Source organism: Culex pipiens, chromosome 3 (assembly GCF_016801865.2).
Source record: "Culex pipiens pallens isolate TS chromosome 3, TS_CPP_V2, whole genome shotgun sequence".
Taxonomy (NCBI): domain Eukaryota; kingdom Metazoa; phylum Arthropoda; class Insecta; order Diptera; family Culicidae; genus Culex; species Culex pipiens.
This window is the reverse complement of record NC_068939.1, coordinates 24,398,409-24,425,252: the sequence shown is the minus strand read 5'-3', so window position 1 is coordinate 24,425,252 and position 26,844 is coordinate 24,398,409. Positions and strand designations below refer to the sequence as shown.

General features: G+C 34.5%; 1 protein-coding gene and 1 long non-coding RNA gene across 2 annotated transcripts; one reads left to right on the top strand and one right to left on the bottom strand.

Moving 5' to 3' along the window:
* Window positions 1–9,792: 9,792 nt before the first annotated feature.
* LOC120428332 (uncharacterized) lies at window positions 9,793–10,297 on the bottom strand. The gene is made up of 3 exons (XR_005607075.2): window positions 10,087–10,297; window positions 9,951–10,021; window positions 9,793–9,890 (listed from the first exon to the last, which is right to left on the bottom strand). It is a non-coding gene; the product is annotated as an uncharacterized LOC120428332 (long non-coding RNA).
* A 9,080-nt stretch (window positions 10,298–19,377) lies between these two features.
* Window positions 19,378–23,971, top strand: LOC120428348 (cuticle protein 10.6-like). The gene is made up of 3 exons (XM_039593349.2): window positions 19,378–19,537; window positions 19,634–19,924; window positions 23,427–23,971. Exons 1-3 carry the CDS (start codon window positions 19,526–19,528, stop codon window positions 23,574–23,576), a joined length of 453 nt encoding a protein of 150 aa, XP_039449283.1. The 5' UTR covers window positions 19,378–19,525; the 3' UTR covers window positions 23,577–23,971.
* Window positions 23,972–26,844: the final 2,873 nt, after the last annotated feature.

The window sequence follows — 26,844 nt, the reverse complement described above, 5'->3', positions numbered from 1 at the left end:
ATTACCAACACGATTTGCTTTAGAAAAAATTATGGAAATGATTCAATTCCGACTTGACTGAAGTTTAGCAAATCAGATCAATTAAGAAATAGGAAAGTATTTAAGAACATTTTTATAATTTTGGAATTTAGGTGATTGTTCTTACAAGATTTTTTTTTGAAGTTTTTTTTTGCTTCTTCGTATGGTTTCCAGATGTTTCGCGTTAAAATAATAAATTAATAATAATTTGCTGCACTAAAATTTAAAAAAATATATCATTGTTTGATACCATATTGCGAATCATACAAAAAAAAAAGAATTTTCGAGAAAATACGGTATTTTAAGAAAATTTGAGTAATTCATTCAAAAATATCTAAAACTGTCGTTTGATACCCAAAGTGCGAATAATAAAAATTTGAATATATTCGAGAAAATGCAGTATTTTGTTTAAGTTTAAGTATTTCATTCAAAAATCAGTTAAAATACATGCAAAAATTAAAATCGTTTGATACTCATAGTGCGAGTTCTTAATTTTAAGAATTTTCAATTAAATGCGATATTTTGTGAAAATTTAAGTATTTCATTCAAAAAACTCTAAAACGGTGAAAATGCATGCAAAATTCCGGATCGTTTGATACCCATATTGCGAATTATAAAAAATTGAATGTTTTCGAGAAAATTCGTTTTTTTTTTTTATAATTTAAGTATTTCATTCAAAAAACAGTTAAAATACATGCAACATTTAAAATCATTTGTTACTCATAATATGAATTCTACAATTTAAGAATTTTCAAGAAAATACGATATTTTGTAAAATTTAAGTATTTTGTTCAAAAAACTCTAAAACAGTGAAAATGCATGCAAAATTCTGGATCGTTTGATAGCCATATTGCGAATTATAAAAATTTGAGTATTTTCGAGAAAATACTGTATTTTGTTTAAATTTGAGTATTTCATTAAAACAAACCCTAAAACAGTGAAAATGCATGCAAAAATTCGAATCATTTGATACCCATATACGATATTTTGTGTTTTTTTAGTATTGATATTTTGAAACTTAACATATTATTGAAAAAATATTTACTAACAGGAAGCTTGAAAATTCAAGATAATTTGGTTGGTTTGAATCAATTTTAGAAATATATTTAATGTAATTTAATGTCGTCCATTATCGTCGATATAATTATCGGAATAACGATAACGATAGATTATCGTTATCGAACCTCGATAATTTTATCGTAAGCAACCTTGATGAGTAGGTAATAAATGATACACTGCTTGGTCACTGCCCGCTCGTGTGGATCGATCGGAACGCGCACTGGACTCACAATCCAGAGGTCGCCGGTTCGAATCCCGCGGCGGGCGCTCTAAAAATTCTTTGTGTAAATATGGGTATTCGGCGCCGTCGCTCCGTGCCATACTTTCATACACTTAGGAGCCCAGGGCGGCGAAGTCCTTGTAGATAAAAGGAAGACACTAGTGGTTGGTACTAGCAATGGTGGCCGACAGCTATAAAGTCAACTTCGTTTCGCTTGGTCACTATTTCGTTTGACAATTTTTAGTCTGCACCCCGTTGGTTTGACAAAGTCAAACTAAAAAGTGACGAACTGTAACTTTAAACACGGCGCTCACGCATACTATCGAAACAAACGCTTGTTAGTGTGTGTGAACCCCGTGTAAAAGAGGTGTCAAACTAAACAGTGACTCCGTTCGTTTGACAACAGTAGGTGTCAAACCATCCAGGGTTAAGTGTATGTCGTTGCAAATATAAAAAAAAATCTGGAGTATTTTTTTTTCATCTCAGAAGTACAATATAATAAATCCTCAAGCCAGTTATAATTGAAGACATGTTCAAATCCTTCATTTCGACTTTGAACTTTACATCATGAATGGAACCATTCTCAATGGTAGACCAACAACCCCGACCATTGTGTACTAGTCGAGTTAGTAGCAACGACCTACTGCCATGTCGCCAGGTCGTTGTCATGATCAAAGTGCCTTTTAAGAGTTCACCTCCGCTGCAGCAGCTACTGACTTCACATCCGTTGAATAGAAATAAAAAATTGAACTCGACTTCCAAATCGTGCTGCGGTATGCAAATTGTGAAAATCGTGGACCCCAAACAAACCCAGCACGACATCGCTCGACATGGCGCTGAAATTGGATTCGCGTCAAAGAGACACATGCCCGAAATGCATTAAAAATACTCGTTTTTTATAGCCCATTCACACCAAAAGCCAAGACTGTATCCGCTGTGAAGTTGACTCCACCTCCCTCGAAGCCATTCACACGCCGATAGACCCGTAATTATTTAATAAAGTTTAAGCGAAAAATTATAGCTAATTGCTGTCAAAACAAAAACCTCGGTACACACTTTGCACTTCATCGACTAGCGTTGGCGTTGGCTCCGATGACTAAGGCCCGGCAACTCGGAACTGTACAAGGTGAAGAAAAATCACAGCTCTAGTCTACGCCAGGTTGGAGGATGGTATTAATTGTCGTCCCCGCGTGTCTTTTCCGTCGCGCAGTATTTAGCAGCAGTACTAGTGTTTGCCTTAGACGACCGCGCGTGAGCATAATTCACGCCAATTGTCTCGGGCAATTACGCGGACGGCGGCTGTGTTTAATGACCGACTGGAACAGTATCAAGGTCGGCCAAGGTCTGGTTTAAGAGCAGATGGTTGGTTTTTATTTGATGTTGATTAATTTTGGATTAGAATCAATTGCTATCAATAATCAATGAAAGAGTATTCAAAGAAGAGGTGGGCTAAACCGCTGTTTTTAGGAGCCGCTCATTTTCGCTCTTTCAAACGGCTCTTTCGTTCTTTTTCATAAATTTGGTTGAAAAGAGCAAAGAATGGTGTGTTATTTAATGTTTTTTTTATTAGACTTTATAAGAAATTATTTTTAGAAAAAAAAAGTTAAAACGAGAAGATTCACTTCAAAACGTTCGAATAATTGGACGAAAAAAGCACCCAAACTTAAATCTAGAGTTTTGAAGAAAATTGCTATTAATTTTACAAAACTGCGTTTATTTCTGCTAAAATGTCAGAAATTTAAGAATAAGAATATGTTCTACAAACTCTTTTCTACGAGCAGTTCTCTAGGATTTCGGTCATTCGATTTTTTTTGTATTTTTTAATCCGACTGAAACTTGTTTGGTGCCTTCGGTATGCCCAAAGAAGCCATTTTGCATCATTAGTTTGTCCATATAATTTTCCATACAAATTCGGCAGCTGTCCATACAAAAATGATGTATGAAAATTCAAAAATCTGTATCTTTTGAAGGAATTTTTTGATCGATTTGGTGTCTTCGGCAAAGTTGTAGGTATGGATACGGACTACACTGGAAAAAAATAATACACGGTAAAAAAAATTTGGTGATTTTTTTATTTAACTTTTTATCACTAAAACTTGATTTACAAAAAAACACTATTTTTAATTTTTTTTATTTTTTGATATGTTTTAGGGGACATAAAATGCCAACTTTTCATAAATTTCCAGGTTGTGCAAAAAATCACTGACCGAGTTATGAATTTTTTAATCAATACTGATTTTTTCAAAAAATCGAAATTTTGGTCGTAAAAATTTTTCAACTTCATTTTTCGATGTAAAATCAAATTTGCAATCAAAAAGTACTTTACTGAAATTTTGATAAAGTGCACCGTTTTCAAGTTATAGCCATATTTAAGTGACTTTTTTGAAAATAGTCGCAGTTTTTCATTTTTTTAAATTAGTGCACATGTTTGCCCAGTTTTGAAAAAAATATTTTTGAAAAGCTGAGAAAATTCTCTATATTTTGCTTATTTGGACTTTGTTGATACGACCTTTAGTTGCTGAGATATTGCAATGCAAAGGTTTAAAAACAGGAAAATTGATGTTTTCTAAGTTTCACCCAAACAACCCACCATTTTCTATCGTCAATATCTCAGCAACTAATGGTCCGATTTTCAATGTTAATATATGAAACATTTGTGAAATTTTCCGATCTCTTCGAAAAAAATATTTTTGGAATTTTCAAATCAAGACTAACATTTCACAAAGGCCAAACATTCAATATTACGCCCTTTTAAAATGTTTGTCTTGATTTGAAAATTCCAAAAATATTTTTTTCGAAAAGATCGGAAAATTTCACAATTGTTTCATATATTAACATTGAAAATCGGACCATTAGTTGCTGAGATATTGACGATAGAAAATGGTGGGTTGTTTGGGTGAAACTTAGAAAACATCAATTTTCCTGTTTTTAAACCTTTGCATTGCAATATCTCAGCAACTAAAGGTCGTATCAACATAGTCCGAATAAGCAAAATATAGAGAATTTTCTCAGCTTTTCAAAAATATTTTTTTCAAAACTGGGCAAACATGTGCACTAATTTAAAAAAATGAAAAACTGCGACTATTTTCAAAAAAGTCACTTAAATATGGCTATAACTTGAAAACGGTGCACTTTATCAAAATTTTAGTAAAGTACTTTTTGATTGCAAATTTGATTTTACATCGAAAAATGAAGTTGAAAAATTTTTACGACCAAAATTTCGATTTTTTGAAAAAATCAGTATTGATTAAAAAATTCATAACTCGGTCAGTGATTTTTTGCACAACCTGGAAATTTCTGAAAAGTTGGCATTTTATGTCTTCTAAAACATATCAAAAAATAAAAAAAATTAAAAATAGTGTTTTTTTGTAAATCAAGTTTTAGTGATAAAAAGTTAAATAAAAAAATCACCAAATTTTTTTTTACCGTGTATTATTTTTTCCAGTGTAGTCCGTATCCATACCTACAACTTTGCCGAAGACACCAAATCGATCAAAAAATTCCTTCAAAAGATACAGATTTTTGAATTTTCATACATCATTTTTGTATGGACAGCTGCCGAATTTGTATGGAAAATTATATGGACAAACTAATGATGCAAAATGGCTTCTTTGGGCATACCGAAGGCACCAAAAAAGTTTCAGCCGGATTAAAAAATACAAAAATTAAAATTGAAGAAAAAAGACCGATTTCGTAGAGAATTGCTCTACATTCTTATTTAATCAAAAAGTGTATGCATGCCAAAGTTAATTCGGGCAAGTGGAGTTAAGATATGGTTATTCAGTATTTTTTCGGCAAAATTTTCCAGGCATTTTGAAATGCTCAAATTTGTATTCCGGTAATTCTTTAATATGTCTTTTGATCAGTTGTGCAATGATTTTTTTTTATTTTGTTCAAAAAAAAATAAATCTCTTTTGAAGTAATTTTAGTACATGAAAGAGTTCACCGTGACATAGTTCTGAAAAATTTGAAATAAATTAATAATAATCATTAAAAAAAAGATTTTTAAAATCATTCCATCTTGGAAAGTTTCTTTCTAAAGACCAGAGTTTCAAAAAGAACCGAGGCGCTGTGTGTCATGGTTCGTTTGTTCTTTTTGTGAACCGGCTCTTTGAGCGGCTCGCTCTTTTTTTGCACACCTCTAATTAAAAGAATGAAAAAAAGACAGTCAGTTCCTTTGAATGTTGTACAGCAATTCCGTTTAAAAGTTATTACTGAAAATTTTAAACTGTCCCAAAATTTGCTAGATAACTAAACAAATATTTTATCAGACCATTCCTATGGTTTTAACAAAAATAGGGTGGATCCATAAAAAAAAACTTTCGAAAAACATATTTAAAAAATTCAAAAAGATTTTACTTCATAACTTCTTGTCGTTTCAACCGATTTTGCTGTCTTGGACGCAAATTATTTGGGTTTTTAATGAAAAATAGTTAAAGAATTTATATATTATAGCCTCACAATTTAAATGGTCGTAAACGTGGTTTCGCTTGTGCATGCTTTTCTTGGATTTTCTGATTTTCTCTCATAATATTCTGGTGAATGTAATAAAAATATTTCCAGACATAGGCTCTTTACTTCAGAAACGGTCAAAATTATTTTTTTTAAATTGTATACTTCCTTTACAAATGTTAAGCTAGATCTTTAAACTATTTTTCATTTGAACAATTCTCTGAGATTTCAGTCAATCGACTTTTTTGTATTTTTTAATCCGGCTGAAACTTTTTTGGTGCCTTTGGTATGCACAAAGAATTCTTTTTGCATCATTAGTTCGTTAATATAATTTTCCATGCAAATTTGGCAGGTGCCCATACAAAAATGACGGTGAAAATTCAAAAATCTGTATCTTTTGAAGGAATTTTTTGATCGATTTGGTGTCTTCGGCAAATTTGTTGGTATGGATATGGACTACACTGAAAATAATGATATACGGTAAAAAAAATTTGGTGATTTTTAATTTCACTTTTTCTCACTTAAACATGATTTGCAAAAAAAATATTTTTATATTTTTTTTATTTTCTGATATGTTTTAGAGGACATCAAATGCCAACTTTTCAGAAATTTCCTGAATAGGCAAAAAATCTTTGACCGAGTTATGAATTTTTTAATCAATACTGATTCAAAAAAAAATAAAAATATTGGTCGCAAACATTTTTCAACTTTATTTATCGATGTAAAATTAAATTTCCAATCAAAAATACTGAAGTGAACTTTTGATAAAGTGCACTGTTTCCAAGTTATAGCCATTTTTAGGTAACTTTTTTGAAAATAGTCGCAGTTCCAGTTTTTTTAATTAGTGCCCATGTTTGCCCACTTTTGAAAAAAAAATATTTTTGAAAAGCTGAGCAAATTCTCTATATTTTGCTTTTTTGGACTTTGTTGATACGACCCTTAGTTGCTGAGATATTGCCATGCAAAGGGTTAAAAACAAGAAAATTAATGTTTTCTTAGTCTCACCCAAACAACCCACCATTTTCAATATCTCAGCAACTAATGGTCCGATTTTCAATGTTGAAATATGAAAAAATCATGAAATTTCCGAGCTTTATGAAAAAAATATTTTCAAAAATTTTAAATCGAGGGTTACAAATCAAAAGGGCGTAATATCGAATGTTTGGTCTTTTTAAAATGTTAGTCTTGGTTTAAAAAAATTGAAAAAAATTTTTTCAAAAGGACGGAAAATTTCACGAATGTTTCATATTTTAACATTGAAAATCGAACCATTAATTGCTGAGATATCGACAATAGAAAATAGTGGGTTGTTTGGGTAAGACTTAGAAAACAACAAATTTCTTGTTTTTAAACACTTGCATGGCAATATCTCAGCAACCAAGGGTCGTTTCAACAAAGTCCGAAAAAGCAAAATAGGTATAAAGAATTTTCTCAGCTTTTCAATTTTTTGTTCAAAAGTGGGCAAACATGGGCACTTTTTTTAAAAAGTCAATAACTACGACTATTTTGAACAAAGTTACATAAAAATGGCTATAACTTGAAAAAGGTGCACTTTATCAAAATTTCACTAAAGTACATATTGATTGCAAATTCAATTTTACATTGAAAAATTTTTGTGACCAACATTTCGAATTTTTCAAAAAAGTTGTATTGATTCAAAAAATCATAACTCGGTCAAAGATTTTTTGCCCATTCTGGAAATTTCTGAAAAGTTGGCATTTGATGTCCTCTAAAACATATAAAAAAAAATTGTGCTTTTTGCAAATCAAGTTTTAGTGATAAAAAGTGAAATAAAATGTCACCAAAATTTTTTTTACCGTGTATCATTTTTTTCAGTGTATTCCATATCCATACCTACAACTTTGCCGAAGACACCAAATCGATCAAACAATTTCTTCAAAAGATACAGATTTTTGAATTTTCATAAATCATTTTTGTATGGACAGCTGCCAAATTTGTATGGAAATTTAAATGGACAAACTAATGATGCAAAATGGCTTCTTTGGGCATACCGAAGGCACCAAAAAAGTTTCAGCCGGATTAAAAAATGCAAAAATTAAAATTCTATGAAATATACCGATTTCGTAGAGAATTGCTCATAAGTTATCGATTTTTTTTCAATATAGAAAACCATTGGAGTTAAAAATGGTCTCAATTAGTGATCTAGTACCATTTTTTCAATAAAAAGTACATTTGTCTAAAAAAATCGTGATTATTTACCTCAAAAAAAAAAATCCAGTTGAAAAAAATTAAACAAAAACAGAATTTTTGAATTGAATTCAGGCCGAAACCTAACAAAATTATCACAAGTTAGGCTTCATGCATAAAGTACGTCACGCTAAAATCAGCCAAAATTGCTTCAAACAACTAACACTGTAGGTGTTAGATTGGGTAATTTTTTTTAACAGTTGGCATTTAGGGTAGAGTTCATCAAATTACACCATATTTTGGGAAAAAGTTGTTTAACTTTTAAAGAACAATTCTACAATATTTATTTTGAAACAATTCAAATTGTTTACCCATAGCCATCCGCACTAACGGTATTAAAATTCTCGTCTCTATTTTGCGTGGTATCACAACAAAAATTGGCGCAATTTGATTGATATTTGAATATAATCTAATTGACGGCAACCACCATGTAGTTCACGCACACGTGTTTCCCACCTCTTCGCGAATGACATGAATATATATTTTTTTCTTTCCCCCAAACCCCCATTAGAGAGCATGAACGCACTTTTGCGTGCACGTCCGGTGCAGACTAAACCATGTGCTAATCAGGCTACTTGAGACCGAAACCCTGCCGGCAGCCACCGGCAAAAACACTGATGAAAACGAGTTGCACGCACCAAAACCAAAGGCAAGTCCACACGGCAACAGCAGCCAGTGGCAAGATCAAAATGATAATCAGCAAGTCTAATGACTGTATTTTGTAGCTGAGCAGGAGGTTGAAGAAAAAAAAAGTACTTTTTTGATGCTGCCAACGCACATTTTTTATGATTTTCCAGCTTCAAAAAGAAACCATTGACATGATATTAACACACTAGGAAACTCAAAAGTGCTCAAAAAAATGTTTTCATATATTTAAGTTTAAATCGTGCCAATTTATATTTAAATTTGATTGACTTCAAAAAAAGTATCGTAATTTTGCCCATTTTAACCTCACCCAACTCCACTGTGCATCACACTTGGTGTGTTCTATCGATTTGTTCTTTTTTTTTTGCCGTCAGCTGATCCGATATCGTCGTGACGCAATTTTCAGAGCGCAATCACCGCAGCTTCAACAACCCCGGTCACTGGACTGCCGGTCTAGAGGGCACACAGCTCATGGTGGCGACAACTTTTCACTTTCTGCCAAACTGACCAGCCAGGCTGTGGCGGCGTTGAGAGGTGAACGTGGCCGCCACGCGCCAAGCCCTTCGAGACGGGGGGAGGGGTCCAGTTTGTTCTGACCGTTCTGGTCCCCCTGGCCAAGATGTTTTTTGATCGATAGTGTGCAATCGTTTGACGTGTCTACCTGCGCTCGCGGTGGTATGATTTACATTTATGCGTAATCGAAATGTGCGCGTTCACGGCGCTTAATTGGGGCTAGCGAATATTAATTGGAGATTTATTGTGCCATAAATCGGACATTTAGATAGTCGGACCAAATCGTGGCAATGCCAGTCAGAGGGCAGGCTGAGGTGACACGTGGACGACTCGGACGCGAGTGACTCTAGAGGGCAATTAGCAAGATCAATTGATTGGCTGGCTTAAGTTTGAATTGATCTGAATGGTGCTAATTTGCTAACGATGTTCAATAAAATGTATGATTTTGCTCAGCGTAGGCGTACAAATTTGATTGTTTTGTGGGCATTCAGAAGCTTGCTCCGGCGTGCTAAAATTTAATACCAAATATGAGCCTGATTGGAAGTACTGAAATTGAAAACGCTACATTATTCACCTTGAGGTGGTTGGTACCTTCCTCAGATTGACACAATTTTTTTCCAATATGAAATGTCCAGCCCACAAATGTAACTTAAATTCTAAATTTCTAACATTTTTCTTCATATTTGGCTTTTCAGTCCGTCGAATAAAAGTAACAACCGTTTCCCTTCGTTACCGACGTTTCGGCTTATATTTTGAAGCCTTCTTCACTGGATCACTAAAAATCAGTGTGCTATTACTATTTGTTCTGTGTTAGTCGTGAGTTTTTTGTACTTACAAGGATGTTGTTCTTTGTCAAGTTTTGTTTTGTCATATGTGTAAACCGTCTGTTTATGTTCCTGCACATCACTGTTGGGATTAGGAATATGTTTGGTTAGGAGGGGGGGGGGGGGATATTTTGTGTAATTACTAACGTATTTGTCCTGGATTTTGATTTGTTTTGCACATTTACTGTTTGGTAGTTTGCACTGCACAACTGTTTGTAGCTAACTGTAGGGTGGGTTGTTTTTATTGTGTGTTTGTGTTATTTTGTTTGGGGTTTTTTTTCCCTGTGTTTGTGTAATGCGTGTAGTATGCCAGCATACGTACTGTTTAGCCCATCCGTGTCGGTCCTCTTGTTGACCGTATTTTATTCGACGGACTGAAAAGCCAAATATGAAGAAAACTGAAATTTGACAGTCGTTGCGAAAAAAGTTTCTAACATTTGTTAGGACTGTCAGATAATCCTTTTTGATATCGTATCTAACGATGGGTCGCATCATTGCTCCTTAAGTGTTCAAAACTTTTAATGGGTTTGTCAGCACTTTAAACCTTTAAACGCGTTGAAAAGGTCTTAATACCTTTGTTAAAATGCAGAACGGATTCGCTAATTTGAATGGAATTCCATTCAAATGAGCGATCCATATTCGCTTATTGGAACAACTGACAGTTGTCAAAAGCTTGAAACCACGTGTTCGGAAATTGCCAAACAACAACATCAGTTTTACAACTGGTTTTGATGTTGAATGCTGTTTAATTCGAATACGTTCGAATTAGCGAGCATTCGAATTAGCGGAAATTCGAAGAAGTGAAATTCAAATTTACGAAACCGCTCATAGCTATCATACTTTTCTTAACCGCCAACTCACAAAGCAGTTGCCCCGAACCCTCTCCTATTTTTTTGAAACTTTGGATTTTAAACAAGACACGTTTTTTTTTTCAGTGATTTGTAGCTCGAAACAGTAAAGAGATAGATATTTGTTCTAAAATTAAAATATTTTTCAACGCTTATGTCAACCCCCCCCCCCTACTTCCACCCACTCAAAATCGGTACGAAAAATCAGGGGGCAAAAAACTTCAAAATTTTAAAGGAAATTGACGGCTAACTAACTAAAAACAATTAGAAATGCATTTTCCTGCATTTAAAATCATATTTAGCATGCCTAGATTCGATAAAAAATATTTTCATTTTTTTTTGGAATTTCAATGTATGAGAAAAATTAAAAAATCTCTTCAATACTTGGATATTTTGAAAACTATTATTTTTTTATTTTATTGCTTTTTTGAAAAAGAGGTGTTTGTGTTTTTGATATTTCGAAAACTTTTATTTTTTTAATTTAAAGCTTTTTTGAAAAATGGTGTTTTTGTTTTTGAGAATTCGAAAATTTTTATTTTTTTAGTTTATTGCTTTTTTCTTTTCAAAACAGTCACTGGTCCTTAATGCTATTCATGAAATATACAATACATATATTGACTGTCTTAATTAAAACAGTAAGAATAAAAATAAATCAAATAAACAAATTTTTGAGCGTTATCTCAAAAATCATTTTATGAAAAAAAAGTTCAGTTTTTCAACTTTTATCAAACATTATCCACTGCTTCAGAATAATCAGATCTGAATGGTGGGCCAAAAGGTTAGGCACCCCTGCTTTAGATGTTTAAAAACAAATGAGCAGTTCGCTCAAATTTCGGTCATTCGATTTTTTTTTTGTATTTTTTAATCCGACTGAAACTTTTTTGGTGCCTTCGGTATGCCCAAAGAAGCCATTTTGCATCATTAGTTTGCCAAAATAAACTTCCATACAAAATTGGCAGCTGTCCATACAAAACTGATATATGAAAATTCAAAAATCTGTATCTTTTGAAGGAATTTTTTGATCGATTTGGTGCCTTCAGCAAATTGTAGGTAAACGGTAAAAAAATGGTGATTATTTATTTAACTTTGTGTCACTAAAACTTGATTTGCGAAAAATCACTAATTTTTTTTTATTTTTTAATATGTTTTAGAGGACAAAATGCCAACTTTTCAGAAATTTCCTGGTTGTGCAAAAAATCTTCGACCGAATTATGAATTTTTGAATCAATACTGATTTTTTTCAAAAAATCGAAATTATCGGTCGCAAAAAATTTTCAATTTCATTTTTCGATGTAAAATCTAATTTGCAATCAAAAAGTACTCTAATTATATTTTGATAAGAGGCACCGTTTCAAGTTAAGGCCATGTTCAGGTAACTTTTTTTTAATGGTCGCAGTTTTGAATTTTAAATCAAGACAATCATTTTATAAGGGTCAAATATTCAATATTACGCCCTTTTAAAATATTAGTCATCGTTTAAAAATTTTGAAAACATTTTTTTCGAAAAGATCGAAAATTTTACGCATGTCTCATATTTTAACATTGTAAATCGGACCATTCGTTGCTGAGATATCGACATTAGAAAATGGTGGGTTGTTTTGGTGAGACTTAGAAAACATCAATTTTCCTATTTTTAAACACTTGCATGACAATATCTCAGCAACTAATGGTCGAATCAATAAAGTTCCAAAAAGCAAAATATAGAGAATTTTCTCAGCTTTTCATTTTTTTTCAAAAGTGGGCAAGCATGTGCACTAGTTTAAAAAAAATGGTAAACTGCGACGATTCAAAAAAGTTACCTAAAAATGGCTATAATTTGAAAACGGTGCACTTTATCAAAATTTCACTGATGTACTTTTTGATTGCAAATTTGATTTTACTTCGAAAAATGAAGTTGAAAAATTTTTGCGACCAATATTTCAATTTTTCAAAAAATCAGTATTGATTCAAAAATTCATATTTTTTTCACAACCTGGAAATTTCTGAAAAGTTGGCATTTTATGTCTTCTCAAACATATCAAAAAATAAAAAAATTAAAAATAATGTTTTTTTTTTTTAATCAAGTTTTAATGACAAAAAGTTAAATAAATAATCTCCAAATTTTTTTAACCGTGCATCATTTTTTTCAGTGTAGTCCATATCCATACATACAACTTTGCCGAAGACATCAAATTGATCAAAAAATTCCTTCAAAAGATACAGGTTTTTGAATTTTCATTTATCATTTTTGTATGAACAGCTGTCAAATTTGTATGGAAAATTATATGATGCAAAATGGCTTCTTTGGGCATACCGAAGGCACCAAAAAAGTTTCAGTCGAATTTTAAAAATACAAAAACCGATTTCGTAGAGAATTGGTCAAATAACAAAAATATTATAGACTGCTTTTGTTTTCTAGAATACTAGTTCAAATTTAATTATCAACAAAATGGATTCAAAATGTCTTGAATGATATTATTGTAAAAAAAAAACATACATAGAAAATTTTCAGAAATATTTAGATTTATTTCTTTTATCAATCTAACGACTGTCTAGGGGAAGGGGGAGTAAGGCCGTTGCAAATACTTTTCAAAGTTTATGTCGCCCTCAAAATTGGTATGAAAAATCAGGGGGCAAAAAAATATTTTTCCAAAAAACTTCAAAATTTTCATGAAAATAGTAGTCTAATCAACTGAAAGCAATCTAAAATGCATTTTTTCTGGATTGATAACCATATTTACCATATATAAAATTCCAATGTACACCGCGCACAGCAAAAATTTTATTTTTCTCAAAAAAATAAAATTTTCGTCAATACTTAGATATTTTGGAAACCAATGATGACAAAACAACTGAACAGCTGTATAATTGATTTTAAAACACTTTTTTCATTAAAATGTTGAAACCATGACCCCCCCCCCCCCTCCCTCTCGACATTGGTCAGAGTCGAGAGACATAAACTTCAAAAAATATTTGCAACGGCCTAAACAACAATAAAAAAATATGAGAATTGAAATAACAAGCCTAAGTCTCAACAAATAAATGAAAAATGTGTAAAAAAAAATGCATTTTACACTAGTTCAGTTGTTTTGCAATTATGAGTTTTTTTAATAACAGATATGACGGGCCGATTTAGAAGGGGGGTGAGCTTTGAAAAATATTTGTACCAGCCTAACCTAAATTTATTTTTTGAACGTGCTGTTCAAGATTGGAAGGGTACAAAAACTAACAGACACACACTAACTAATGTTTTGCAAATCATGTGTTCGAGAAATCGCTAAAATATTTAAACAATCTTCGAAAAGTTGCTGATGATAGAAAGATTAAACATTCAGATTATCGTGATCATCTAGAATCACCCAAGATATTTCTTAAACTTAAACACAGGTCAAACTAAGTAAGCTACATTTGTTTTACACTTGTTATGACCATTCAGTTCACTATCGCATCCAATATATGACCACATCACTATCCTTGAAACAACTAGCTACCGTTATCCTATGAAAAATTAATAACTTTAGATTTCAGCCTTGATTGGTGATTCCGTTCAGTTGAATAGTTTTTTTCGAAATCAAAACAAAAAAAAGCAGAGACAATAAAACCAAAATTCCACACCGGGGACTTGTGAAATTGGTTAGATCCAATTCACTGATTTTATAGCGGCCTAAACTTGTTCCGCGATTCACTTCTTTGTACGAAACCGTCAACGGCGTCTGCGCTCCACGGTCGATCAACGCTGATCAACGAGTGTGCGCCGAAGTCTGTCGCGTCTGAGCGCGAGGTTTTCCGCGGAGCTTTTTTCGAGTTGTTACTGCCGAGGACAACCGATACCTCCTGAGTTACTTTATTTCTCTGTTGATTCAAATTTCGAGTCGAATTATTTTTTTTGTGCAACTTAAATAAAGGTTATAACATTTTTTGTCAAAAGAAATTCAGTTTTGATTTAACTTTAACTTGATTTATTTTTATAAGAATTAGAAATGCTTTAGCAAGCTTTTTCCAGAGAAATGCTCTTTCGTCCGACTGATGATTACGGTAGTGACGATGATGATGATGGGTGGGAAAAATACATATAAATAATAAACAAAAGCAAAATTGGTCAGCGCTAATTCAGTGGTTTCGATCGTCCATTATTCGTAATTTATAGTGGTTTTTTGTTCGTGCCGAGATCAATTATGTGGGATCGTACCGAATCATTGGATGATTGTAGGCTATGAGCTGAGCCTGGTGCTCAGCTGATTCTTGAAAATTACCATTCCTCTCAGCAACAACCCTTTGCGGCAACTTCATTTGTTGTACCATTCACAGCTTAACCCCTCCTTCAACAGCATGTGTAAATGATCTGCAATCTGTGCTCCAACCCAAGCCCAACCAGCATCGTATGAATGAAGCAGTAAGCAGCAGCAGCTGGCTGGCGTTGAGTAGGTTATCAGAGGATCCGTTGAGACCCTTTAACAACAACAAACCACTGTCGGAACAAGCCGAGTGGGGAGACTGTGGGTCACTCCCCCACCAGAAGGTACTAGCTTGGTTCCATTGACTGGCATCGCCAGAAGCAACAACATCAGAGCCAGGCGGTTCTCGATCACTTTGGCAAACACGATTTTCTTGTCAACGGACTGTGTGCTAGGATTGCAGTGGTGCCAGTGTTCATTAAACTACTTTTTTCAAATTTAAAAAGGGCCAAACATTCAATATTATGCCCTTTTGAAATGTTAGTCGTGATTAAAAAAAATCAAAATATTGTTTTCGAAAAGATCGTAAAATTTCACGAACGATTCATAACTTAAAATTGAAAATCGGACCATTAGTTGCTGAGATACAACATTAGAAAATGGAGGGTTGTTTAAATGAGGCTTAAAAAACCATTTTCCTGTTTTTTTTCTATTATCCGCTGTATCTCAGCAACAAGTGGTCCAATCTTCAATGTTTCTTAGAGAAAATTATAGGATTTTTTTTTTGAACTCTCTTAATTTCTGAAAGGGTAATCATGCACACTATAAGGCTTTCTAGTCAGAAATTTACCAACACATTCAAAGTATGTTTACATGACAGCTGGACGTTTGTTTGCATCAGGTTTCCTATCTCTTTCTAGCAAAATTTTTTTGTCAGGCGACTTCTAGCTGGTTTTTTTTGACTGACTGCCCGATATGTCAGCCAACATACTTCGCAGGGCTGTGACAGCTACAGCTCGATCATTGTTTGCATCAGGACACTGTGACGAGGAGTTCGTCATTTTTGAGTTAAATTATATTTTTTTCACTGGGCCTAGAAAGCCTTATTGAAAAAAAAACCAAAAATACCGAATTATTCAGACAAAATTAAAATTTGCATAGCTAAATTTTGAAAACGGTGCACTTAATCAAAAAAAAAAGTTAAAGGGTTACATACATGTAAATCGACAAAAAAGTCAGAGGTTGTTGTGAGCACACACTAAATTTTATTTAAAATCTATTTTCAGGGAATTAAAATATACATTTTCATCTATTATCAAAATAAATATGAAGACATTTGGTTGTATCATTGCCGATTATAGTTATATGAAGGTAGCAGTTTCAAAAAACGGGTGCCACGATATCTTAACACTGCCTTGACCAAATTTGCTCAAAATTTTGGTGAAGACTCGTTAAACCGGTCCTGTGTGCATGGCGAAGGCCGCTTTTCAAAAAAACTTATTTTAAAAAAAGATAAAAATATTTTGTGTTTTTCATATGCAAAATCGTCAGTTTTTGATTTTTGTATTTTTTAAAAAAGCAAAAATTCCAAATCGGGCTTCGTCATGCACACGGGATATGTCTTGAGAGTCTTCACCTCGAATTTCTGCCAATTTGGTCCATCCCATCTCGAGATATCGTGGCACCCGTAAATCAACTCGGTGTTTCGAGAAAAAAGCTCAGAAAGTTTGACAGTCCGCTTTGCGCACGGCAAAATGTTGAGCTTAACATCGCCTCTAACTCAGTTTAACCATGTAATATCTTCATAAAACGTTCAGGAGTGATTGAAAATCATGTTTCAGTGGATTCAATAAATTTTCTGTTATATGAAATTTTGTGATTTTCTACATGTATGTAACCCCTTAAGTATTTTTTGATTGCAAATTCGATTTTACATAAAAAATGAGGTCAAAAAATGTTAAGTACTGTTAAGTTTAAATGTTTTACAAAAATTACTATTTAAAAAAATCATAACTCGTCGGCAAAATTTTGGTACTTCTGAATGGCTTAAAAGATGCGGGATTTTGACCCCTAAAACGTAAAAAAAATCAAAAATAAAAATAATACGGATTTTGGGAGATTGATTTTTTGTGAAAAAAGTTTTTATTATCAATTTTTTTTCTGAGTAGAACAACTTACTACGAAATCGGCTGATTTCGACCAATTTTATTTTTTGTATTTTTTTATTTGGCTCAAACTTTATGGGGGCTTCCCTATGACCAAAGAAGTTATTTTGTGTCATTGGTTCGCCCATACAAGTCTCCATACAATTTTGACTGCTGTCCATACAAAAATGGTACGTAAATATTCAAACAGCTGTAACTTTTGAGTGAATTTTCTGATCAATTTGGTGTCTTTGGCCAAGTTGTAGGTATTGTTGAGGACTATTGAGAAAAAAAATAGGCACACGGAAAAAAATGTAGACTCAATTTCCCAAAATACATAATTTTAGATTTTTGAGATTTTTTGATATGTTTTAGCGGACAAAAATCCGCAACTTTTGAGCTATAGAGAAACATGGTCAAAAAATCTGCCGCCGAGTTAGAAATTTTTGAAAAAATGGTGATTCTTGGAAAAAATCGAAATTTCATACCAAAAAAAAATACCCCAATTTTTAATGTAAAATTGAATATGCAATCGAAAAGTACTCAACAGATTTTTTGTTAAAGGGCTCCGTTTTCAAGATATAGCCACCGATAATTTGATTTTAGAAAAATATTTGCAGTTTTCTGATTTAAAAAAACCCATAAGTGACCATTTCTAAAAATATATTGTTTGTTTGAAAAGTTCAGAAAAGAAAAGAAGATTGGATCTCTGGTTGTTGAGATACAGCGGCATAAAGAAATAGAAACAGGAAAATTGAAGTTTGCGAAGTCTCAACCAAACAGCCCACCATTTTGTAATGTCGATATCTCAGCAACTAATGGTCCGATTTTCAATGTAAATATTTAAAATATTCGGGAGATTTTCCGATCTTTTCGATTTTTTTTCTTTTTAAGAAATCGAGACATTGAGTTCGAAGAACTGTTAATATGAACAATTGTTTATATCGTTAAATAGTTTGATTTTGCGAAAAAAAATTGGCTCCACACAAATTGGGAAACTGAAAAAAATTGTAGGAAAAATAATCCATCTGCTTATTTCCAGATTCCCAAAAATATATATAAATAAATTTGTTTAAAATGCCCAAATTTTTTTAAAGCAGCGATTTTGACACAATTTGCTTGAAACCAGCAAGGTCAACTTTGAAAACATGCATCTGATTGCACAATTTTTTGTCTATTGATTTGAAGAGGCGTTCAACTATTGCAAGAAAATATGTAATCACGATTCAAAACGTTTCTCGATCCTAAGCATATATTAAAAATATGAAATTAATACTTAAATTTTATGAGAGATTCCGGAATAGGTTTTTGTTGAACAATTCCACATTCTAATAAATTGAACACAGATAATAAAGATAGCATATTTTTCAAATAACATGATGTTTCTACGATGAAAAACTAGAACGAAATTCAAAGTGTAAAAACTTAGTCAAATATTAGCAAAGTAACTAAAAAGGGTCCGACGAAGTTTATGTATTGTAAAGTTATAACACTTATGAACGTTTGTAAGGCAGTTTTCGGACCAACAAAATACAAAAACAAATCTTAGAGTATCAAAAACCATGCACGAGTCATGCAAAATTTGCTTTTATAATAAATTATGATTGCATTTGCATTTTAATGACAATTTCAGCCTTTATTAATACTACGAAAATTGATTAAATAATAGCCCCAATCAGCTCCTTTCTCAATGCCATAACCTGTCACCATCTCGCAATAAACTTCTCAGCCCATTTGTCACTCACTCCGCCCAAAAGGATACCTGCTCTACAAATCAGAAAAAAAATATCAATTATCTTTTGTGTCACAAAACTGGATCCTCGCTCTGAAAAACCTCCCACCGATCATCGCGCGCACGCCACATCGGCAACCCTGCCAAAGGACCGACCGACCGTCCATGTGTGGCCACTTTTTTTCCGATCTCGACATTTTCCCCCTCTCGCCCCGCTCCCGATCACAATTCTTCGTGCGTTACCGGTATAACATCAACCAGCCGACTCAGAACCACGCGCAACACACCAAACAAAACAAAACAAGCCTCTACCCTTCGGACCTCAGCAAGCCGACGTCGATCGTCGTTGATCGGCCAATCGTCGTCGTCGTCGTCACTTTGATCGGCCCAAACTGAACGGCTCGGCGTCGAGGTGTAAACAGAGGTCTACTAAAACCGATTCTTAGTGCGCGACCCGAAGTTTGGTGGGGAGGGAGAGAGAGGGTTGGCAGGTGGAGGTTCGTTCTCTCACTCTGCGGCGTTCTTAGAGTTGGGCTGGGAACTCTCGGGTTGGGGTAGGTGGTGCTGTGCAGTTGGGGTTGCGATTTTCCCACTATAAATAGTCAGGATCAAGCCTCCGAAAGACATTACAGTTCAGTGTTCTCAACGTGTAACACACAGTTCAAATCTCTTTCTTCTCTTCGAGAAACCAAACCAAACACCATCAAAATGTACAAGTTCGTGAGTTGAAGTTCCAAAGTGTTTTTTTTTTTGTGAAGTGTTTGTGATCAAAGTGACCCTAATCGAATCAATTCCCGTTTTTTCCACCCGATCCAGTTGGCTCTGCCCCTGTTCTTCGCCGCCGTCTCGGCCGGATACATCGGAGCTCCCCTGGCCTACAGCGCCCCAGCTTACGGACATGCCTACGGTGCCCCGGCGTACGGACATGCCTACGGAGCCGCCTATGGCCATGCCGCCATTGCGCACGCCCCGCTGGCCGCCGCCGCCTACCACGCCCCGCTGGCCTACCATGCCCCGGTCGTGAAGGCCGTCGCCCCGCTGGCCTACCACGCCCCGGTCGTCAAGGCCGTCGCCCCAGTTGCCACCTCGTACGCCAACACCTACAAGGTAAGTGCGGGGACCTAGAAAAGGCTCCTGAGGGTGTCCTCCTCGGGGAGATTCGAATGTCCTGGACTAGAACTTTTTCAAATCAAATTGAATGTTTTTTTTATTTTTCAAACATTGAAATCTGAGTTATGTGCTTTTTTCAAGTTTTCGACTATCGTTTCAGTATGAACATTTTTTGAAGTTTTATTGTTTGAAAACTTGACTGCCAGAACAATCTTAGTTTTAAAAAAATATAAAAAATAACTCTCTGTTCATAACTCCTATTTTTGTGATATTTACGTTACAATTATTTCAAAATATTTCAAAGTATAATTTTTAAATGTGATGGCAAAATGTTTTTAAAAATTATCTTTAAAGAAACTGACAGATATAACAGAACATATAATATTTTATTGATTGTTTAGCTTTATACATAACAATATAGCATTTTTTGTAATTCCGCTTTGAAACTACTTGATCTTAAATGAAGAAACAGCCTACTTTTCATCGCCAAAAATAACAGAAAAGTTGTGTGCTAGATTTTTGCAAATTATTACGCATTTTGTAATTTGTTTCCTTCGAATTCGGGTGAAACTTTGTCGATACATTCCCTGAGTTAAAAATGACAATTTTGCTGTATTAGTTTTCCCATTCCCAAAATAGGCACGTAAATGTATAAAAATCTGCAGCTTGAGATAGGATTTTCTGATCGATTTGGTGTAGATTAGGGGTATTCAGAAAAAATAGTAACGCTGTCAAAAATATCCATTCCTCTATTTCTTTTTTTTACTAATGGTTCGATTCACAAAATAAGTTTTTTTTTTTAATTTAGAATTCTTGTGATATGTTTTACTGGCCTTAAAAAAACATTTTTTGCAACTCCGTCGTGAAACTACTTACTTTTCCTGTCATTCATGAACGACAAAATAGCCTACTTTTCTGTACCAAAAATAACAGAATCGAATAGCAACACTTTTCAAAATAAATGCTGAAAAGTTCTACTTTTCAGCACTCAAATGGGTGCTAAAAAATTGAACTTTTCAGCACTTGTTTCGAAAAGTAACACTTTTCAACATTTTTTTGATTACGATTTATTGACAAAATACATGAAAATTTGACATAAAATTTCACTCAGTGTGTGTTTTTTGGAATTGCAAAAAATGTTGTATGGAACTCGTTGCAAAACTTGATTTTTTCAGCACTCTTCGTATTTATCCAACTCGGTGAACCTCGTTGGATAAATGTACGACTCGTGCTGAAAAAATCCTCTTTTTGCAACTTGTTGCATAAACTACTATTTTAAGCCATAGTGCATGAGGGTGCAAAATCTGTTTCCAGAATTATACATTTTTGTAAAATATCGAAAAGTCGGTAAAAAAAATCATAAATATTTATTTTGCAGTTCTGAAACGTGAAACTACTTCCTCTTTTTCTAGCACTGAAATGGGTACTAAAAAATTGAACTTTTCAGCACTATTATTAAAAGTAACATTCTTCAATATGTTTTTGTTATGAAAGATGAAGCTAAGTCACATAAATGTTTAACACAAAATCCTATTAAAAATGCGTTTTTTTAAATTACAAAAAAAATATGTTTCATTAACATTTACCTAAGTTTCAACAACTTGTTTCATAAACTATTATTACCAAATGTTTGATAGAATGCACCGTTTTGGAATTAAATTTATTTTTAATTTTTAATCGGGAGTTTGTTTTAAAACCTTTAAAGCGAAAAATAACGCCCGAAAAAATATGTTTTACCTGAGAAAATTTCCTTTCTGACTTTAAAACTCAAAAAATCGGACAATTTTATCTGAGATAAAATTTATCTGCCTTACAAAAAAATCGAATCGATGAAAATATGTTTTTTAGTGTCACCTTATTTTCAACTGACGATATTTCGAAATCTATTGGTTCCGTTTTTATACCCAAGTAACATTTTTTTCCAGGAGTTCTACAAGAGCTCTCCAAGATAGCTACAGCATAGCAGTTTGGACCGCGGTAGGATAAAATTCTCTTCAAAACTTCTTCAGGAGTTTGGAAGAATACTTGAAGAGAGTTTTATCCTACCGCGGTCCAAACTGCTATGCTGTAGCTATCTTGAAGAGCTCTTGTAGAACTCCTGGAAAAAATGTTACTTGGGTAGTTTAAAACAAAAAAAATCCTGAACTTTTCAATAAAAACAATTTTAAATTTAGAAATTTAGGCAAAAAAATGAAATGAAAAAAAAATCTATTTGTAGACCATTTCAAATGTTATGATATTTCAATTAATTCAAAGTTCGTTTATTTCAGAAAGGATTTAAGTTATTAAAATAAAACAAAATAAGAATTTTATGTAAATAATTTAATGCAAATGAATCAAATGTAACTATTTTTGGCTATTTAGCCGTTGCCAATATTTTTATAATTTATTTCGCCTTAAAAAAAACTAAAATTATTTTTTTTTCATTTGTAAATTGTAAAATTTAAATTAATCAAATGTGAGTATTTCTAGCTTAATTAATTCTAAAGTGACCAAAATTCAAGTAGTTCAACTTTGCGTTGTAGGGCAAATTAGAATGTGAAAAATAACACGATAATTTGCTTGAACTATTATTTTGTTTATGATTAGTATTTCATCTAAACAAAAGATTATTTATTTCAAAGTTGAAAAGAAATCATGAAGATTTAAAAATCTCATTTTACGAACGACTTTAAACATTCTTATGAACAAGGGTGTGAATTTGAATCGAATTACCCCCCAGTTTTCACTGATCACTTTGATCTAACCTGGCATCCTAAACCACCTTTGCCCTTTTCAAACCTTCTAAGCCCCTAGAACCAGAACCATAAGTTCTGCAGCACAAAGACCGTCGCCAACATGACCAGCAACAGTCACGACTTGCATTAAAATCCCTCCACGGGGTGGGAAAACTCCTGCCCGAGCTGCTCTCGGCTTGGGGTTGGAAAAGGTCGAGGGTGTCAATTGGCTCGATCTGGCTGCCGTTGTTTAGCTTGATGAGTAAATTGGCTATGCTGCTGTCCCCTTGCGGCTGAAGAGGGGGATGTGAGGTTGTTTGAGGGATCGAGAAGGGGTTTGGGGCGAAAATGTCAATTTAATGATTAATGGTTGTCATGTTGGTCGGTGGTAAACAATTGGTTTGAGAAGTTAATTATTTTATTTCAAAAACTGTAAAAAACAACATGAAAAAAAATTACAAATCAAAAGATAGTAGTATTTATTTGAACAGGTTCGTCACTTAGCCTTGCATTGACGTCCTCAGCCAACAAGCTGAACTTTATGCTTCGCTAAACATCAAAGAGTGCCTCACACAATGTCATTCAAAAGGTTAAAACAATACTGAATGGCTTCATTCATGCGGGGACAGAAGCGTTTGAATAGGCCTAATGATTTCGATTCATCGCGAACCAGTTCTTGCGCTGGCAGGTTCCAACAATTGGGTGGATTTTTGTGCAACTTGATCTTGAAAATTTTCTTTTGACTTTATTCCTCAAAATCTCCCGTTTGTCTCTCCCAACAGGTCTCCGTTAAGGCCCCGGTCGCCTATGCCGCCCCAGTTGCCTACGCTGCCCACGCCCCAGCTGTGGCCTACGCTCACCATGGCCCAGCCGTCGTTGCCGCCCCGGCCTACCACGCCCCTCTGGGTTATGCCCACAGCTACCTGCACTAAGCGGTGCTAGGACGACTGCCACCCAAAAACCCATCACCATCACACCTCTCTAACACACCACAACAGTCTTCCTCTTTTAATTTTCTACAACCTGTTTTCCTTGCGCGGATTTTCCGCTGAGATTCAACCACCCCCTCAAACGAAGTCATCATCTCAAGAGAGAATAGCAACCAGAGTGTGTGTGCATGTGAAAAATCAGCAGACGCAAAACAAAAGCACAGAACAAAACGAGTCTAATTGTGTACATATGATGAATAGGTCTTTTTGTATTTATTTGTGAAGAAAAAACAGCAAACGCAAAAAAAAAGAAACAATAAAAAGCTCAAGAATAAGTTCCACTTCTTACGCCGCGTAAAAAGTGCAACTTATTTTGCAATTGTAAAACATAAAAACAACCTTCACAGTTTTCCTTCAGTCGACCACACCTCCCTCTGCACTTTGCATCGTAGATCACAGATTTGAATTAATTTAAAAAACGCCTACACGCGGAGCCAGAAGCTGAATCACACGAGACTCGACCTTTTCCAGACGTAGAGACTGCTCAGAATTTCATTATGCACAGCCATCATGATCATGATCCGGCCAGGTGGAGCAGTAGCCAATTATGCAATTTTAACACATTTTCTCATAAATCCGAGTTGAGCAAACAAGAATCGCTTGATCACGAAGGTTCGCCACACCGCAAGATCTTCGTGGCATCGGAAGCACAGCTTCCACAGCTGTGGCAATTTAATTGATCTAGTGCCTCGTTTGGGAAGGTTCTAACCTAACGGCAAAACCAGCGGATCAGATTTAAGCTCGTGAGGAATTCTTTTGGTGGCGTGTACTTGGTGAAAATATGAGACCCATTTCGGCTTATGGGCTTGTTGTTGTTGCCACCGATGTCATATAGACGGGGAAAACCAACTTCAAAACTTGGCAATAACCACTTGCTCCGATAGTGATCTCGGTGCTTTGATACTTCTACGGCTTTTCCTTACGGATTCAGCGTGTGAGCCGGCTTCTTAAGGGTAAAGTGTGTCAAGGGGTTGGGAAATTAAAGATTTTGGTAGGAATTCGCAGTGCGTTGCTGTCAAGTGGTTGACTTTGACGAGTTGATCTTGGGATGGTTTAACATGAGCATTTTTTAAAGAAATGAAACTTGATGGGTGCCTTCCGTGTGTACAAAGAAGCCATTTTGCATCATCAGTTTGTTCATAACATTTTCCATACAAATTTGGCAGCTGTCCATTACGGTGCCCAGATAAAATGACCCCCTGCTCCACAAGCGGAAAAGATTTTTGGGGTTATTTTAAGCATCTGTGCCAATTTTGAGCAAAATTAGTTGAGATTCTCAGGTTCTTCGAGGAGAACTTCAGGTTCGGGTATCAATGGGAATACCCGAACCTAAAGCTGATGAAAATATATGTTTCATGCAAAAATGACTTTTTTAAAACGCTAATAACTGTTTAGGATCGAGTTTTACTGCTTTGGTATGTTTCACAAAGTTGTAAAGCATCAAATTTCCAAAGAGAATCTCATTTTTGGGCTTACTTGGATGGAAGTAACGCACCGTGCAGGCCAAACCATAAAAATAGTCTTTTTTATACTTTTTTCGATTTTTCCCAATACAAACTTCACCTTTGAGCATCAATTTGAAAATGTTAACCCATTTTGCTCATGGGTAAATCTCTACCAACTCACACGAAATCGGGAAAAGTTGCCCCGACTCCTCTTCGATTTGCGCGAAACTATGTCCTAAGGGGCAACTTTTGTCCCTGATCACGAATCCGAGGTCCGTTTTTTGATATCTCGTGACGGAGGGGCGGTACGACCCCTTCCATTTTTGAACATACGAAAAAAGAGGTGTTTTTCAATAATTTGCAGCCTGAAACGGTGATGAGATAGAAATTTGGTGTCAAAGGGACTTTTATGTAAAATTTGACGCCCAATTTGATGGCGTACTCAGAATTCCGAAGAAAAAACGTATTTTTCATCGAAAAAAACACTAAAAAGGTTTAAAAAATTCTGCCATTTTCCGTTACTCGACTGTAAATTTTTTTGGAACATGTCATTTTATGGGAAATTTAATGTGTTTTTCGAATCTTCATTGACCCAGCAGGGTCATTTTTTCATTTAGAACAAATTTTTTCATTTTAAAATTTCGTGTTTTTTCTAACTTTGCAGGGTTGTTTTTTTGAGTGTAACAATGTTGTACAAAGTTGTAGAGCAGACAATTACAAAAAAAATTATATATAGACATAAGGGGTTTGCTTGGGGGGAGCTGGCAACGCTGCTAGCAGACTCGGTCGTTGTCGCGTCGCGCTCCGTGCTTTTTATACATTTTCTGCGTGATTTTTTGAACAAAAATTACAATTTTGGTTTCGATCGATTAGTTTTATCGTGGATAAACAGGGGATTGTGAAGTTTCAGTGTTTATTCGCGTTTAAATTTGTTTTGAAGTGATTTTGATTCGAGATCGCTGTAGATGAGCCGGCCGCGGTGATGTCATGGCGGCCGATTTATTTTTCGGCTTGCGTGCGCTGGTTTGGTATTGGTGAAGTGATGTGACAGGAACAGAAAAACTAACTTAATCCACCTATGTGGTTGTTGCCTTCCTCACTTTTTACCAACATTTGGTGATGTGATGGGTTTGGACACAAATTCTATCTATCTTCTATATATATACAAAATTTCGACGGTTTTGTTCGAACGCGAATCAATTCAACACGGAACGTCCGATCGAGGTGCTCTTTGTTGCGTTGGGTTCGTATGGTAAGTTCGTGAGTCCAAGGAAGGTTCTTACGCCAAAAAGTTACAACTTTGGCCACTCTGGAACCGATTCCGGAAAATTTGCAGATTGTATGGGAAAGGTTAAAATCAAGTTTTGATCACAGGAGGCTGAATAAGCAAAAAAGTCAAAAACGTCAACAAACGAAAAAAGGCAGAACGAAGTTTGTCAGGTAAGGCTTGTTTCTCAATAAATACACAAATGTCACTTAAGCGGTCATAACTTGAGACTGAGCGTTGCCAGATCTTCAATGTATTGGACTCATTGGAAAGGTCTTTTGATAACCTATCCAACGATGGGTTGGATGATGGATCCGGACATAGTTTACATACATTTAAGTGAGATCCGGCTTCAAAAAAGTACATAAATATCACTTAAGTGGTCATAACTCGAGACAGGGTTGCCAGATCTTCAATGTTTTGGACTCATTAGAAAGGTCTTTTGATTACCTTACCAACGATGGGTTAGATGATGGATCCGGACATAGTTTACATGCAT

Coding starts and splice junctions, on each gene's coding strand:
- LOC120428348 (XM_039593349.2), top strand. Junction 19,925..23,426: donor CGTACGCCAACACCTACAAG/GTAAGTGCGGGG, acceptor CTCTCCCAACAG/GTCTCCGTTAAGGCCCCGGT.